This window comes from Phycodurus eques, chromosome 7 (genome assembly GCF_024500275.1).
Source record: "Phycodurus eques isolate BA_2022a chromosome 7, UOR_Pequ_1.1, whole genome shotgun sequence".
Taxonomy (NCBI): Eukaryota; Metazoa; Chordata; class Actinopteri; order Syngnathiformes; family Syngnathidae; genus Phycodurus; species Phycodurus eques.
In genome coordinates this window covers 20,574,406-20,590,663 of record NC_084531.1, presented here as the reverse complement: position 1 = coordinate 20,590,663, position 16,258 = coordinate 20,574,406, and the positions used below count along the sequence as shown (strand labels likewise).

Below are 16,258 nucleotides of genomic sequence, written 5' to 3'. Positions count from 1 at the left end.
CACTCTCTTTTGTGTCCAGGAGATATCCCACTTCCTGTCTGTGGCACCCTCTGACTCATTACCACTGACCAGACGAGAGGGACTCAGACAACTTTCCCAAAAACTGCATGACAACAAAGATGAGATAAGAGAGCTGGTCAAAGAGTGCCATGGTAGGACACCAGGTGCATTTAGTGTTAATATATCCTAAGTTTGTTAAACATTCCCTCTGATATGTTCTGTTTCTACCCACCTTAGCCGAGCCTACCAACAACATCCTGGTCAAGCTGGTTCTGAACCTGCTGCAGCTCTGTAAAATGGCAACCAACCACCCTACAGGAGCTGACATTCTAGGTATGCTAATTAGAGGCTCTGGCAACAGCAAACCAGCGTGTTTTTCATATTGAACTGTAACATCTCCCCTAGAGGCAGCAGGAAGTAGTCTAGGGGAACTGGGTCCTGTAGATCTCTCCACCATCGCCTTGCTCCATGGCAGAGACCCCCTTTATGAAAAAGCTGTTACCCTTTTCCCATCCACTGACTCACAGTGTGTTTACATCATCCTTAACTGCATAAACGACGCCCTCACTCACCAGCGGTAAGGGGCATCTTTAACCTACGCGCAAATGTGTCAAAGCGAGATGTTTTATGACTGCTGTGCTCTGTGATTTGGTGGCAGTATTGAAGTGAGGAAGGCAGCAACTCAGTCCATGAAGGACATCCTTGCCACTCCGTCTGGAATCAACTTTTGGGAGCAGCACAAACAAAGTAGAGACCCCATGTTGGCATACCTAAATCCATTTAGAAAAGCCAACAAGAAGGTGGGTTCATGTCAACTGAAAATACAGTGTATGGATGTGCTTAAATCTGGAGGCTCTTCAGAATTATTTTGTAGTTACCTGTTACCACTGACTGTTCCCATTATCAGGTAGCTACTGTGAGTGCTGAGGAAAGTTCAGGGGCCAGGGAGAAACTGGAGAACCAGGACCTTTGGATCTCACAGATGAGCAGCCACACAGTCTGGCTAAAGTCTCTGTGCGCTACCCTACTGGACAGTGGTGGAGTCAAGTTTGAGTCTTTTCTCCTGTCCCGACCTCTTTGTCTGGTAAGCAGTCTGAGAAGCAAGCTTCAACTTCTCTTACACTTTTGACCAGAAAAGAGCCTTCATTGTGTCATTTGCCTTTGCACAATGATCATTGCGCCAGACTATTGCGTTATTAGTCATTCAAACTGCTCTAATTGCTAGAGGACTCTGCATCCTTTTGCAGAATTGTCCAAAAAAAATAAAATAATTTGTACCGGCATTACGAGATTACTAGCAACTTTTTATTGCTCAGTGACTGTTTTTTCAATGTCTTTATGTCTCAAAAGTATTCTCTGTCAATTGAATGTCTGTTGTCGTACTGAAGCGGCTCCAACTACCGACAAACTACCGACGACCGAGACAAATTCCTTGTGTGTTTTTGACATACTTGGCAAATAAAGTTGGTTCTGATTCTGATTCTGGATTGCGTTTATGTCCTCCCTGTCTGTTTATAGGTGAACTTAGACTGTTGCCAGAGGCTGTTGCCGCTCATCATTCATTCTATCCTCCTGGATGATGCCGAGAGCCCCTGGAGAGAGTTGCTCTCTTCCCATATACGGGACTTCTTCAGTTTTTGTTCCAGAAGTGCTCAGGCCTCGAGCCGCTCCGCCACACCACTCAACCCTGACTCCGGTATGATGACTTAACAGTAGTTGACAGTGATTCATAATAATAATAATAATTTTTTTTTGTCATAAGCATCAATTATTCCTTGCAGAGACTGACTCTACCAGGCAAGGCTTGTACGACAAGGCATCTCTACGTACTATGCTGGCAGTTATTGACTACCTGAGACACCAACAGAGACCTCTGAGATCTGATAGGTTTGTATTTATATTGTAAATAAAAAAATTTTTTTGTGCCTTTGGGGTATTTGTTTGAAGGAGACATATTGTGCATTTTTCTTCTTCACAATTTAAAGCAGTTCACAAGTGTTTTCATTAGACTTTACACCGATTTTATCGGGCTGATCGGTATCGGCCGATATTTAGCATTTTAGCTGATCGGCTGATCGGCTCTAATGTCATAATTCACCGATCCGATCAATGACGTCATTGGTATCGGAATACAAGATTTTTTTTCGCAGTAGTCTGACATAGTGCAATCGTGAAAGAGCAAATTTGTCTTGTAGTCTGATCCGGGCATTATGTGTTGTCTGTCTCAGATGTGTTGTCTGTCCCACAGCGCCGACATGTTTTTTTAATAACTTTATTGGCCATCAGATAATTACAGTACTACGTCAAAAGACACGCGACAAGGCTAAAAATAAACTGGCTTTTGGATTCAAATATACTGTGCACAATAGCGACGCGGAGTAAATGTCTCGCGGAGCCGATCAATGACGTCATTGATTAGATCGACGAATTAGGACATTAAAGCCGATCATGATAAAATGCTAATTATCGGCCGATACCGATCAGGCCGATAAAATCGGTGTAAAGTCTAGTAAAGATTAAGTATAACACAGCAAAAGGGCAGTTGTAGTTGATGAAATTTATGAAATTAACATTGGATGCAACAGAATATATTTGAGCAATGCCGATCGGAGTTACGTCACAATTGATCAATTTAAATCACATTTGCAAATGCAGAATCACAGAAAAATACATACGTAATTCAGATTCAGACCCAACTATTTGTGTATAGAATTGTACAAAGAATTAAATAGTAAATTTTCCATAAAGTGTCCGCTTTTTAATGCCATGTCATTCCATGACGTGCATATCCATGTTTTAGCAAGTCTTGTGGCACAGTGTGTGATTCCAACTTCTGGCTGGACCTTAACTACCTGGAGGTGGCCAAAGCTGCTCAGTCATGCTCTGCTCACTTCACTGCTCTGCTCTACACTGAGATATATGTGGATAAGATTAAATCAAATTTGGAGGACACTCGCAGGTATGTATAGCAATTGTATTGACGTGATAATATTTAATGAAATTGTGGGTTAATACATTTCGTAGGAGTTGTTTTATAAATGTTGAGAAAGAGTTTATACATTGCATGTTTCCACAGTTTGTTGTCTCGATGCATTTTAATTGAATCAGCAGAACCAAAGGCAGAGCAACACGTAAGATCAACTTTGAAGAGAACAGCCAGAGCTTCACCATCTCCAGCCTGAATGAAAAAAGTATGGAGGACTCCAATATCAGTTTGCAGGTGAGTCCTCTGTGTCAGATAACCCACTTTTAAATAACAATTTTTAGATTTTCTCTTAGCCATGATTTTCAATTATTGAATAAATTTATCGTATTAGAAGGGCTGAATTTGATATGATTTTTTTCACAGCAGAGAGACTCATTTAGCATGTCAAACATTTATTTACATAATCGTAGGAACTGCTGATTGATGTCTACCGGAGCATTGGCGAGCCTGACAGTCTTTATGGGTGTGGAGGAGAAACAATGACCAGTCCACTAACAAGGTAATCAATAATGTTATAATCGGCATCCTTTTCAATGCCATCCTTTTCAATGCGCGCTTTTCAACATGTTCCCTGCTACTAAGTTATCATAAGACTCACAAAAAAATCTGTCAAACCAATCATGCAGGATTCGAACATACGAGCATGAAGCTATGTGGGGGAAGGCTCTGACCTCATACGACCTTCACGCGACGCTTCCGGACGTCATTCGACAAGTGGGAATTGTGGAGGCAAGTTAAACATACTGTTTCATATCAATTTGCATACTTAGTCTCATGATTTTGAATTTGCACATTGAGTTCAAGTAAGGAGATTTATATATTTCTTTGGGCATCCTGTAATTGTTGTTAATTTTATACCTCAGTTTAGGGACTATATATATATCACGTACAAGCCATTGGCCCTACATAAATTAGTCATATAAACTATGGGGATCTTGTTTGAAGTGCGTCACACGGCCTATTTACACAAAAATTATAAGGGACGCAAAAAGCTTTGTGAATGTGCGTCCACTGACACACAACATTGCTTACCTACGTATGTGTGCAAGGCTCCAATTAAGCAAATTTGCATTTTGCGTATCAAAATACATTGAAAATAAAAACTGCAAATCAAGTTTACTGCGGAGACAGTCGCGAAGATGGAAGATGGCAGTGGCGTATATGACATAACGTGATTACATCACCAATGCATGGACGCAACTGAAAAGCGCCAAGACAGCTGTTGGAAAATGCGACAGCGGATTGAAAAGAGTGAGAGAAAACAGACAAATGGCGAAAGTCTGGTCGCATTTCATAGTGAAATGCAAGGCGAGCACCCGTTCGTTGTAACACGGACCTTTCTCTCCGCCGAGTATGACGCCGCGTCGCAGGACCCAAAAGACGAAGGTGAAGCGCAAATTGGTGAACTTAACGTTAGTCTACTTCACTAAGATAACAGCGCTGCGGGCTGTGTAGTGTCTCTTTTAATTATGAGTTAGGATTACCAATGTTATTTCTATTTGCTAAATACCAGAATAATGAGAGAAGATTTTTTTAAGGCAATTTTTCTTTACTTTCTTCAAAGTCAGACATTTTCATACAGTAATTAGAATGCCTTTAGACTATTTGGGGGAAACCCAGATGATAAAGTAATTTCTTTGGAAGCTTTTGTTAGGTTTATTGATAACATTTGGGTGAATTAGAAACACACCTGTTTATTTATTTGAACTAGGTACATCTGAAACACACAGCTGCTCTGTGTAACATAATGGGAAAGTCAAAAGAAATCAGCCAGCATTTGAGGAAGAGAATTGTGGGTTTGCACAAGTCTGGTTCATCCTTGGGTGCAATTTCCAGATGCCTGAAGGTGCCACATTCGTTCATTTGTTCAAACAATATTACGCCATTGTAAACACCATGGGAATGTCCAGCCATCATATAGCTCAGGACAGAGACAGGTTCTGTGCCAAAGAGATGAATGTGCTTTGGTCCGAAATGTGCATATCAACCCAAGAACAAAAAGTAAAAGTCCTTGTGAAGATGCTGGCTGAAGCTTGTAAGAGTGTGTCATTATCCACAGTGAAACGAGTACTGTATTGACATGGGCTGAAAGGGCACTCTTCCGGGAAGAACCCATTACTCCAAAAGAAACATAAAAACACAGGGACCTGTCTCATTTGGAGGAAAAACAGTGGTGCTTGCAAGCCTGAGAACACCATCGCAACTTTGAAATGCAGTGGTGACAGCTTCATGTTGTGGGGTTGTTATCCGACAGGAGGGACTGGTGCACATCACAAAATCGATGGTATCGTGAGGAAAGAACAATATGTGGAAATAAGTAACATCTCAAGACATCAGTCAGGAAACGTTTGGGTGCAAATCGGTCTTCCAAATGGACAATGACCCGAAGCATACTGCCAAATTGGTTACAAAGTGTCTTAAGGATAACAAAGTCAATGTTTTGGAGTGGCTTTCACAAAGCCCTGATCTCAATCCTACTGAAAATGTATGGGCAGACCTGAAAAGGCATGTACAAGCAAGGTGGCCTATAAATTTGGCTCAATTACACCAATTCTGCCAGGAGAAGGCATGTATGTCTTTTTATATTGTGTATGTAAACATCAGGTTTCAACTGTATGTGTGACCCATACAGGGCCTGCAGAACTTCGGCCTGAGTAGCATCCTCACCACCTACATGAGGGGTCTGGAGAGCGATGGAGTGGAGTGGGGAGCTGAGCTGCGAGACCTCCGTTTCCAGGCTGCCTGGAGGAACACTCAGTGGGACTGTGATCTGTCTGAGAGGTGTTGTGAGGGTGGAAGGCCTCAATTTTACATTATTGATGAACTGCAGGGTAACTCTGTATTCTTCATGAATGTCAGGAGTGACAAACACAAGCCGGGTTTCCATGAGTCGGTGTTCCATGCCTTGCAAGCATTGAGGGACAAGGAGCTCCCCATGTTTGATGATACTCTCAAACAGGCCAGGTGAGTTACCCTTTTAGACACTTACTGTATTTAATAGCATGATATCAGAGGGTCAAAGAATTTTGCTCTTTTTACTTAGGAGTAGAGAAGTAGAGGAGCTGTGTAGAGGCAGTCTGGAGGCAGTGTCCTCCTTGTACCCAGCCCTCAGGAACTTGCAGAGCATCAGGGAGCTGGAGAGCGTCAAACTGCTGTTTTCAAGGTGGTGGCAGAATATGAATGTGGGAATATTCTCATTCAGCCAGGTCATTTCATTCTCAGAGGAATTCTCAGGCTTGCCCTGGGAACAGTGTTAAAAATGTTGAAACTCTGTTTGGTCTTTTTTTTCCTCACGTCTCAGACCCTTCTCAGAGCTGGCGGTGAAGGATGTTTGTAACCAGTGGTGTCAGCATTCCCAGCTGCTCGCCAATAGCGAGTTCTCTTTGGTGGAGCCCATCTTGGCCATTCGGTCTGTGTGCTACAACACCCTGATGTCCAGGGCGGTGGACCCCAGCAGTACTCAGTATCTCAGCTCTGTGCTCACTGACCATTTACTGGAGCTATGCCGGCTGGCTCGTAAAGCAGGGAACACACAGGTAGTGTCCACAGAAACCTTCACTGTTAAACCACCTTCAAGTCATAGAGCGGTGCAGTTCACTCGGTGTGCTTTAGAACGGTAAACCCTAATCTGGTTTATTCATCCTTAACAGGAAGCGTTAATTGTCAGATAGTATTTGTATGTATTGACAGTGTAACCTTGGTTGACAGTCATCATTTCATCATCTTTTGTGATGATCAATCAACCATTTGTCCATTCATTACCAACTTTCAATGGCAAAAGCAGTGTAATAATGCAGGAAGGCATCGACTCCAATGTACCCTACAAAGCAAATTTGTTTGACCATTTGCTGCAATGTCCTTGTTCCACTACCCAAAACGTATGACCATAGGTGAGTGCTCACGCTCAGGACGAATGTTTCACACCATATGAATGGACATCCCAACAATATTTGCAATGGGGAGTATGAGCCGCCACATTTATTGAGTTGGGCTTCACCACCTGTAAATATTTACTAGGCCACCACATTTAGTAACCTATGGCTGAAATGCCCTTAAAAATGTATTATTTACTGCTATTTTTGTAACAAGAAAACACTGTCCAGCTGTTTTAGGAAAGCACAGTATTTGAATTTTGAAATACTTTTTAGGAAAGTTCAATATTTGAATTTATAGGGGACCCTGAAGGAACATTTCCACAACATTTAGTACCGTACCCCACCAGAAGGGTGCCACAAGATGTAGGGATCGGTTATTGTGGTACCCTTCGCAACCTTTGACAAATTGAATACGATATCGAACTGTACTGCTTGATGGAAACCGTTCTTGATTTTCCAGGTGAATCTACTTTCACAATGAGTCACGATTGTGGTCGACTGTAACACTCCTGGTGTTGTCAACATGATACTGTAACTCCTGTGTCCAGTTGGCAGAGCAAGCAGTGTTTCAGATGAAGCAGCATGGAGTTGGAGGATCCCAGCCGTCATCACCCGTATCACCATGGCAACTGGAGGAAGCCCAGGTGTTTTGGGTAAAAGGGGAACAGGGTCTGGCTCTGGGTCTGCTGAGACAGATGATACACAAGCTTGAGGAAAAGGTAAGGCAACTGAGAACAGTTATTTACACCCTGAAATGTTGACCAACATAAAACACTTAGTTTTCTTTATTTGTTGTCTTTTTGTTTCTGTTCCACAGGTGGACTTCAACCCTGCTCTGGCTCCGGTCTACACAGAGTGCCTCAGGCTCTGTGGTAACTGGTTGGCTGAAACTTGCCAGGAAAGTCCTGGAGTCATTTTGGAGAAGTATTTGGAGAGGGTGAGATCTTGACTGCACTTTTACTCACTTATGTGCACTCAGGAGAGAAAAGAAACAAAAAGTACCTGTACTATGGCAATCATAAGCTTTTACCAGTGCTGTAAGTGTCTCTTTTATAATCTTCCCTTAGGCTGTCGAGGTAATTGAGGGTGAATCTGGAGTGCAGGACGCCCGCCTTCAGAATGAGCGAATTGAGGCATTCCTTTCGCTGGCTCGTTTTTCAGACACCCAATACCAGAGCATTGATAAATACATGACTTCATCTGAGTTTGAGAATAAGCAGGCCCTTCTGGAGAAGGCTAAAGAGGAAGTGGACCTAATGAAGGCGCGTGACGTGATAAAAAACAGGTTTCCACAACTACCTGTATTTTTGTTGTCATTGCGTTTTAGTTTATGTTCTACATAGGAACTAAAGAAACAGGAGTAATTGATGCCCCTCTGAAATTGTTTATAATTGCCTATAGAAAGAGATTAAACTGTAAATATACTGTAAACTATGATCCCAAAACAGTTGAATGTAATTTTCAACTCATCTTACAACATTCCCTTAAAATTCAATGGCTTACACATGATTTGATTTAAAAACAAAAACAAAAAAACAAGCAAACAAAAAAAGCACCATAAGTGCACCTATACAAGCACATGTTGGGGAAGACTCTTCCATAACTCCCATGACAACCAACACTTAACTTACTGTAGCTCCTCCTCGACCTACAAAGCTTGTCTCCCAGTGGAGATGAATCAGTTCGACATACTTCCTTGGAATGATTACTGTACTCCTTTTCTATGTAGACAGGGCTTTGGTGCCAAATTGTGGAATTGGTAGGAATGCACGTGTTTTTTTTCTCTGCATCCAGGTATACAATAAAGGTAGAAAGAGAGATGGAGCTGGATGAGAGGGCCCTTTCCAACCTGCAGGCAGATAGACAGCGCTTCCTGTGTAAGGCAGTAGAGAATTACATCCAGTGCCTGGAACAAGGCGAGGAGCACGACACCTGGGTGTTCCGCTTGGCGTCGCTCTGGCTGGAAAATGCTGACATTAAGGCAATCAATGACATGATGAAGGTTCGTCAGTCACATCTTGTTTCTGTTAGATGTTTTTGGCTTGTATGCCTTGGTGTATTTATAGCTCTTTGATTAATCTGGACTTTTCTTTCACGTGTTGCAGAAAGGAGTGAAGAAGATCCCCTCCTACAAGTTTCTGCCGCTCATGTATCAGCTTGCTGCCCGTATGGGAACCAAGATGGCGTCTGACATAGGAGAGGATGTGGGCTTCCATGACGTCCTTAGTGATGTGAGACATTACTCTTTCTGCATCATATGATCTGTATGATTCTAATCTTCGTAGGGAGAGAACATGCATGACCTCTGTTTTGACTACTACTATTGCACTTATTTTGTCTCTTCACAGTTGATCTTCCGCTCTTGTCTTGAGCACCCTCACCACACACTGTTCATCATTTTTGCCCTGGTCAACGCAAACAAGGACGAAAACTTTTGCACTAGTCGGCTGCTGAAGAGTGCTCCACGGCAGTCATCACCATTTGACATGGTAGGATAGGATCCCAATGAAGGAAGGAAACCTGATGGATTTGAAATGCAAATACGTTACTTACTATCTTCTGCAGTTGTGTACGTAAATGTTAGTTGAGCAACTTGTGGAAGATTTAAATCTTTAGTCTGCCGTTTATTTAAAACAGAATGACAGTGTGACGTCAAACTGTTCTCCATTTTGTAAACTTATACATCTAATTGAAATTTGAGAGAACATATGTAAGAATGCCATTTTCCAATGATGATCTTTCCATTAATTCTGAGATACACCACAATGTGTTTCAATTGAGTAATGAGTATTATAGTAATGAAATGACTCTTGGTTACTGATGCATCTTTCATGCTCCTACTCACCGTTTGAATAAGTTAGTTATGGAATGTTTGAAGTGCAGCAGAACTCCACTAAACGTGCGAAAGAGAGATTGAGTTTTTTTTCTTGTCTTCAATAAAGAGAACTATATATATTGTCATACGTTTGACACATCTCTACTTTCCTGTTTGAAATCTCAATATTTATCTTCACATGGTGTCTTTTCAAATTCAGTCTGTTTGCAGATCTTTGAGGGACAAAAAATACATAAATTGTGTTTACCTTGCAGGAGCGTTCAGATGTGGCCCAAAAGATCATTGGTGCTGTTAGGAAAAAAAGAGGGGAAATGATCCGGGGTATCGAGCGACTATGTGACGCTTACATCACACTGGCTTATCTGGATGCCAGCAGGCACAAAGCAGAGAAGAGTGAGTAAAACAGTTACACAAAACACATACAGTACATGTCGGGATTCTCCACTAATAATTCAGGTAGACATCATTTCAATGTCCTTCATGGACATCAAAGATACTTTTGAAATTTGTGGCAATCGTGTATTAATTGTGTTCTGTGTTATTCATTAAAGAGGCCATTCCCATTCCTGCGGATCAGCCTATTCATCAAATCAAGAATCTAGATGAAGTTACCATTCCTACTGTTGAGCTCAAGGTGCTCTCACTATAACTATATTGTACAGTACAATGATGTGACCAGTGATGTTACATAAATGGCACACATAGCACCAGATTTGTTTAACTCTAGTCTAACCCATTTGTTTATCTGCTTTAATAGGTTGATCCTTCGGGTCGCTATGATGATGTGGTGACTGTCCGTTCCTTCGTGCCTCATTATCACCTTGCTGGAGGAGTCAACCTGCCCAAGATCATAGACTGTGTCGGCTCTGATGGCAAGAGCAGGAGGCAGCTGGTCAAGGTGAGTGAATGTTTATTTGTTAGGCGTGCGTGCTTCATTTAAATCTGGCTTTAATGTTCTGATTAAATAGGGTGCCAGTCACGAATATGTGCAAGTGTTTTTTTCTTTCTCCTAAATGTTTATTCTGGTTTCGTCCCATGCACTCATGTTTGATTGGTGACATCGCTCTTTTTGCCTTCTGTTAATAATTAATGGCATTTGTGTGTGCAGACAAACACCAAGTTTGTACATCACAAATAGACTTTCGCACCTTTGTTATCAATAACAGGGTGTGTGTTTTTAAACGTGTGTGGAAAAATGTACCAGCTAATCATTTACTATTTGACACAGTCATAAGGAATTAGTGACTTCGAGTCTTTTCTCTTTCAATTGTAAATTTGCATAACTGTACAATATTTAGTATTTTTCTATTGTGAAAAAAATTGGACTAATTTAGAATCATGGCAACACATGATCATCACACTTGTGACAATTGTGTCAATACCTTTCTATGTGAACAGGGTAAAGACGACTTGCGGCAAGATGCTGTGATGCAGCAGGTGTTTGGCATGTGTTCCATGTTGCTGCAGCGCAACACTGACACTCACAAGAGGAAACTCAACATCAGACGATATAAGGTTACACACATTCATATACATTTCCAACTGAGAGAATTCTAGGGCACTATATAAACCGAATGTATTATTATTATTATCCACTGCATTAGTTTAGGTAAGTGACTGACTATGGCGCGTTCTGATTTAAGTAGAAATTCAGGTTACGTCACTACCGCAGTAACAGAAGACAATCATAAAATGAGGGCCCCCTGTATTTCATAAGTCATATTTAGATAGGAATGACAGTTTTCTGCTTATTTCAAGGTGGTGCCGTTCTCCCAGTGCAGCGGGGTCCTGGAATGGTGCTCCGGTACGGTTCCACTTGGAGAGTTCCTGGCGGATCCCGTCAGAGGTGCCCACAAACGATTCCGACCGCAGGACGCATCCAGCCTTGCCTGCCGCAAGAAGATGATGGTACCCTTTCGGCATAAGTATAGAGCAGCATTTCACAACCTTTTTTGAGCCAAGGCACATATTTTACAGTGGAAAAATCTCACGCCACACCACCAAACAAAAATATCACAAAAAAGTATGTACACTTAAATATTGATGATTTCTTCCTGATTTACTCACACCTTGTGAAAACTGGGCCAATTTAGTTAACACAAAGCTGTTGTATGAATGGCAACAGGTGGATACACAGGTTAATTGTACCTTCTGCTATCTAGTGGAAGAGTGTTTAATTGTTCTGCATGTTGTTGTCATAGATAGATGAACAAAAATACATTAGTTGAACTAAAATAAAAAAAATTTGGACCAATTAAGTGAAATTGTATAAATTCCTCTGGCACACCAGATGATCTCATGACACACAAATGTGCCACTATTAGTGGTTGGGAATCTCTCCTATAGAGTTAACAGTGGTCAATTACTTTTGAATGAGTAAGGACATAAGCTCTCTCTTCTACTTACAAGGCTTTTGCTGTCATTTGAATGCATTGCATCGAAACAAACCCAATGTTGCCATGTTAATTAACTTTGTCGTCGTAGGAGGCGCAGACGCTCGGGTTTGATGAGAAGCTGCATGCCTACCTCGAGGTGTGCAAAAACTTCAAGCCCGTTTTCAGATATTTCTGTATGGAACGCTTCCTGGACCCCGCGGTATGGATGGAGAAACGGCTGGCCTACACCCGAAGTGTGGCTACTTCCTCTATTGGTACTCGAAAACAAAGTGACGCACATACACACAGCATGGTATCAGAAATAAACTGTATTTGGATGAGTGAACATTTTTACAACGGTTTATTTAAAAAAAAAAAAAAACCCATTCATTTGGCCGTAGTAAGATCTAGTATGTTTTCATCATTACAATGACATTGATGTTTTGAAATGGCGGGTGAATGACATGACTGCTTTGTGATCAACAGTCGGATATATCGTTGGCCTTGGTGACCGACACATTCAGAACATCTTGATTGATGAGCAGACTGCCGAACTGGTGCACATTGACTTAGGTAGGTAACAACGTCTTCATCAGTTCTACCATAATCACCATTTAGGTATATACTCCAACACTGTGATCACTTTGAGTAACTTACATTGTAACCACAAACGTCCTTTTTGGGCATGGTCCTGCTTTATGCTTGTGTGCAGGTGTGGCTTTTGAGCAAGGCAAAATTCTGCCCACTCCTGAGACCGTCCCTTTCAGACTCTCCAGGGATATTGTGGATGGGATGGGTGTGACTGGAGTGGAGGGAGTTTTCAGGAGGTGAGGAGGAGGCAGGGAGGGAGGAATCTGGGAGTGAGTTTGAAATGTGACTTGTAGTGATTGTATTACAAAACTTCCTATTCTAAGGAGAATAACATTTTTGTGTCACCACCAGCATGCAGCAGCACACAAGAATAATAAAACATCAGTAAACAGTACAGGTGCATCTCAGTTAATTGGAATATCATGGAAAACATACCAGTAATTTATTTCTGGGTTTCAATTCAAAAAGTGAAAGTGGTATATTAAATAGATTCACTACACACAGAGTGAAATATGTTGTATTGATTATAGCGTACAGCTAACAAAATCCCCCAAATCACCCTTTCAAGAAATTTTAATATCACATAAGAAACAAGAAATTAGGTAGAAACTGTCATCTGAAAGGTACTTTTTTAATTAATCTGTATGATTTAATTACACAAAATTAGGGCTGGAAAAAAACACTATTGCACTAGTAGCACTGGTTGGTTGCATCAGCACATTGCTGTACAGCATGACCATGGCATACCATAGTTTTGTTTGAAGTAAAGATTGACAGTGACTCCAGATATCATGTTTGCAAAATATGTTACTGTGAACAAGTTTGTCCGCAACAAACAGTTAAAAGACAAAAGAGGTCAATTAAATAAAAAATAAATAGACCCTTTGCTGTGACACTCATATATTTAACTCGGGTGCTGTCCATTTCTTCTGATCATCCTTAAGATGGTTCTACACCTTCATTGGAGTACAGCTATGTGTGATTATACTGATTGGACTTGATTAGGAAAGCCACACCCCTGTCTATATAAGACCTTACAGCTCACAATGCATGTCAGAGCAAATGAGAATCATGAGGTCAAAGGAACTGCATGAAGAGCTCAGAGACAGAATTGTGGCAAGGCACAGATCTGGCCAAGGTTACAAAAACATTTCTGCTGAACTTAAGGTTCCTAAGAGCACAGTGGCCTCCATACTCCTGAAACGGAAGAAGTTTGGGAAGATCAGAACCCTTCCTAGAGCTGACCGTCCGGCCAAACTGAGCAATTGGGGGTCGAAGAGCCTTGGTAAGAGAGGTAAAGAAGAACGCAAAGATCACTGTGGCTGAGCTCGAGAGATGCAGTCGGGAGATGGGAGAAAGTCAACCATCACTGCAGTCCTCCACCAGTCGGGGCTTAATGGCAGAGTGGCCCGACGGAAGCCTCTCCTCAGTGCAAGACACATGAAAGCCTGCATGGAGTTTGCTAAAAAAAACACTTGAAGGACTCCATGATGGTGAGAAATAAGATTTTATGGTCTGATGAGACCAAGATAGAAATTGTTGGTCTTAATTCTAAGTGGCATGTGTGGAGAACACCAGGCACTGCTCATCACCTGTCCAATACAGTCCCAACAGTGAAGCATGGTGGCGGCAGCATCATGCTGTGGGGATGTTTTACAGCTGCAGGGACAGGGAGGCTGGTTGCAATTGAAGAAAAGATGAATGCGGCCAAGTACAGGGATATCCTGGACGAAAACCTTCTCCAGAGTGCTCAGAACCTCAGACTGGGCCGAAGGTTCACCTTCCAACAATACAATGACCCTAAGCACACAGCTAAAATAACGAAGGAGTGGCTTCAGAACAACGCGACTGTTCTTTAATGGCTCAGCCAGAGCCCTTACTTAAACCCAATCGAGCATCTCTGGAGAGACTTGAAAATGGCTGTGCACCAACGTTCACCATCCAAACTGACAGAACTGGAGAGGATCTGCAAGGAGGAATGACCAAGTCAATCACCAGACCTTAACCCAATAGAGGATGCATTTTCCCTCCTGAAGATGAGACTGAAGGGAGAAACCCCCAGAAACAAACAAAAACTGAAAGAGGCTGCATTAAAGGCCTGGAAAGGCATTTCAAATGAAGAATGCAACAGTCTGGTGAAGTCACTGGGTCGCAGGATGTACAGCAAGGGTTATGTATTTTAAAAATTAAATCGGGAAAGAATCTTGTCTTTTGTACTTTTAATATCTTTGCAAAGAGTGAGAGAGTCGAGAGAGGTTATAACTGGCTTCACGTCTCTGCCCATCTCTGAGACACATGCGAAAGCAATGCCTAATTAAACTGAAAAAACGGGAGGGGGGAAAGAGGAAAAAAGAAAGTTATCTCATCTTCTCCTTGAGTGAAAAGGGAGGTTGGTACAGCCACTGAGACAGTATGACGGAACGGACCAAGAAACAATTTAGCTAAAAAGTCATACAAGAACAAAGAACTATTCAAGTAAACTATTGGACAATACAATAAAAGAGTATATAGAGTATATTTTGTCATTTTTCTATAACATATGCCACCAAATATTTAATGTTATTCACTTTAAGTGAATCATACGTGTTCTAATACTTTTGCTCACTTGAAAAGTGAGTGGGTTCAAACAAAAGGTGCTCTGTTGTTTAACACATCTAGATGTAAAGACCATGGAATAAAAGCTGGAAGTCTGAACGTTTCTCATATTCATCTTTTGATCTGAAACCCAAATGTCTTCAGTATACAACAAAAACAAAGGAATTGACCTTGCCGTTACTTTTGGAGGGGACCGTATGAACAGAATACAGTATATGGACAAAAAGGCAGCACTGTACATGAATGAAAAATACTACAGTATAATATGTTACGCATAATAGTTCCCATTTGTTTTTGTTTTTTTCAAAAAAAAAAAAAAAAAATTCATATTTTTTCAAGATATTGAGCCTTATTGGATTTCTTCGCCAGACACTGCTCATATCACCTCTGAAATTAGTACACAGACATTTGAAATGATTGAATTTTTTGCTACTATTTTGTATACATTTGAGTTATTATTTCAGTACCTTAGGGATGATAACAGTTAAATGTGGTGTTCTTCCGGTCCAGATGTTGTGAGAAGACCATGGAGGTGATGAGAAGCTCTCAAGAAGCTTTGCTGACCATCGTGGAGGTACCACACAAAGTCCCTCACACACAGCTGGTTCTTTTTGTCTCATTTCAATGTGTCCACTGTCTCTTTTTTAATGAAGCACAAGTCCTGTGAACGCTGTGCTTGTGTGTCCCTACGCAATTTGCATCATGCAGGTGCTGCTCTACGACCCCTTGTTTGACTGGACCATGAACCCCCTAAAAGCTTTCAACTTGCAGCACGATGAGCAGCAGGAGCTCAATGCCATACTCAGTTCCTCCATGGGAGTGCACGACTTGGACAACCACCGTAAACACAGGTGCTGAACCATTTTGTGTGTATGCACAAAATTAACAGCTTGGAGAACGATTAGGAAAAGGCGTATGAAATAAAGGAAGGCTGTCAATACGTAACTGATGGATTATTTTTTTTTGCTGCACGGAGATTGTGTCACACTCTCCTGTGTAT

The 16,258-nt window shown here is 41.5% G+C and overlaps 1 protein-coding gene across 8 annotated transcripts in view; it reads left to right on the top strand.

The window, feature by feature from the left end:
* Positions 1-16,258, top strand: part of atm (ATM serine/threonine kinase) — a 35,653-nt gene that overhangs the window by 17,155 nt on the left and 2,240 nt on the right. For 3 of the 8 annotated variants that reach the window (XM_061681278.1, XM_061681275.1, XM_061681276.1), the window contains exons 32-62: positions 20-152; positions 238-333; positions 406-577; positions 659-800; positions 908-1,084; positions 1,519-1,696; positions 1,782-1,887; positions 2,801-2,959; positions 3,109-3,220; positions 3,397-3,485; positions 3,613-3,715; positions 5,619-5,767; positions 5,846-5,950; positions 6,030-6,149; positions 6,288-6,522; positions 7,410-7,580; positions 7,679-7,798; positions 7,929-8,146; positions 8,656-8,863; positions 8,967-9,092; positions 9,210-9,350; positions 9,952-10,090; positions 10,249-10,331; positions 10,455-10,595; positions 11,096-11,212; positions 11,456-11,605; positions 12,182-12,347; positions 12,559-12,645; positions 12,785-12,899; positions 15,769-15,832; positions 15,967-16,109. In XM_061681278.1, coding sequence (XP_061537262.1) covers positions 20-152; positions 238-333; positions 406-577; positions 659-800; positions 908-1,084; positions 1,519-1,696; positions 1,782-1,887; positions 2,801-2,959; positions 3,109-3,220; positions 3,397-3,485; positions 3,613-3,715; positions 5,619-5,767; positions 5,846-5,950; positions 6,030-6,149; positions 6,288-6,522; positions 7,410-7,580; positions 7,679-7,798; positions 7,929-8,146; positions 8,656-8,863; positions 8,967-9,092; positions 9,210-9,350; positions 9,952-10,090; positions 10,249-10,331; positions 10,455-10,595; positions 11,096-11,212; positions 11,456-11,605; positions 12,182-12,347; positions 12,559-12,645; positions 12,785-12,899; positions 15,769-15,832; positions 15,967-16,109 — 4,265 coding nt within the window. Of the gene's footprint in view, positions 1-19; positions 153-237; positions 334-405; positions 578-658; positions 801-907; positions 1,085-1,518; positions 1,697-1,781; positions 1,888-2,800; positions 2,960-3,108; positions 3,221-3,396; positions 3,486-3,612; positions 3,716-5,618; positions 5,768-5,845; positions 5,951-6,029; positions 6,169-6,287; positions 6,523-7,409; positions 7,581-7,678; positions 7,799-7,928; positions 8,147-8,655; positions 8,864-8,966; positions 9,093-9,209; positions 9,351-9,951; positions 10,091-10,248; positions 10,332-10,454; positions 10,596-11,095; positions 11,213-11,455; positions 11,623-12,181; positions 12,348-12,558; positions 12,646-12,784; positions 12,900-15,768; positions 15,833-15,966; positions 16,110-16,258 lie in introns of those variants that run through there. The other 5 variants (XM_061681279.1, XM_061681280.1, XM_061681281.1 and 2 more) reach the window with 5 other exon arrangements.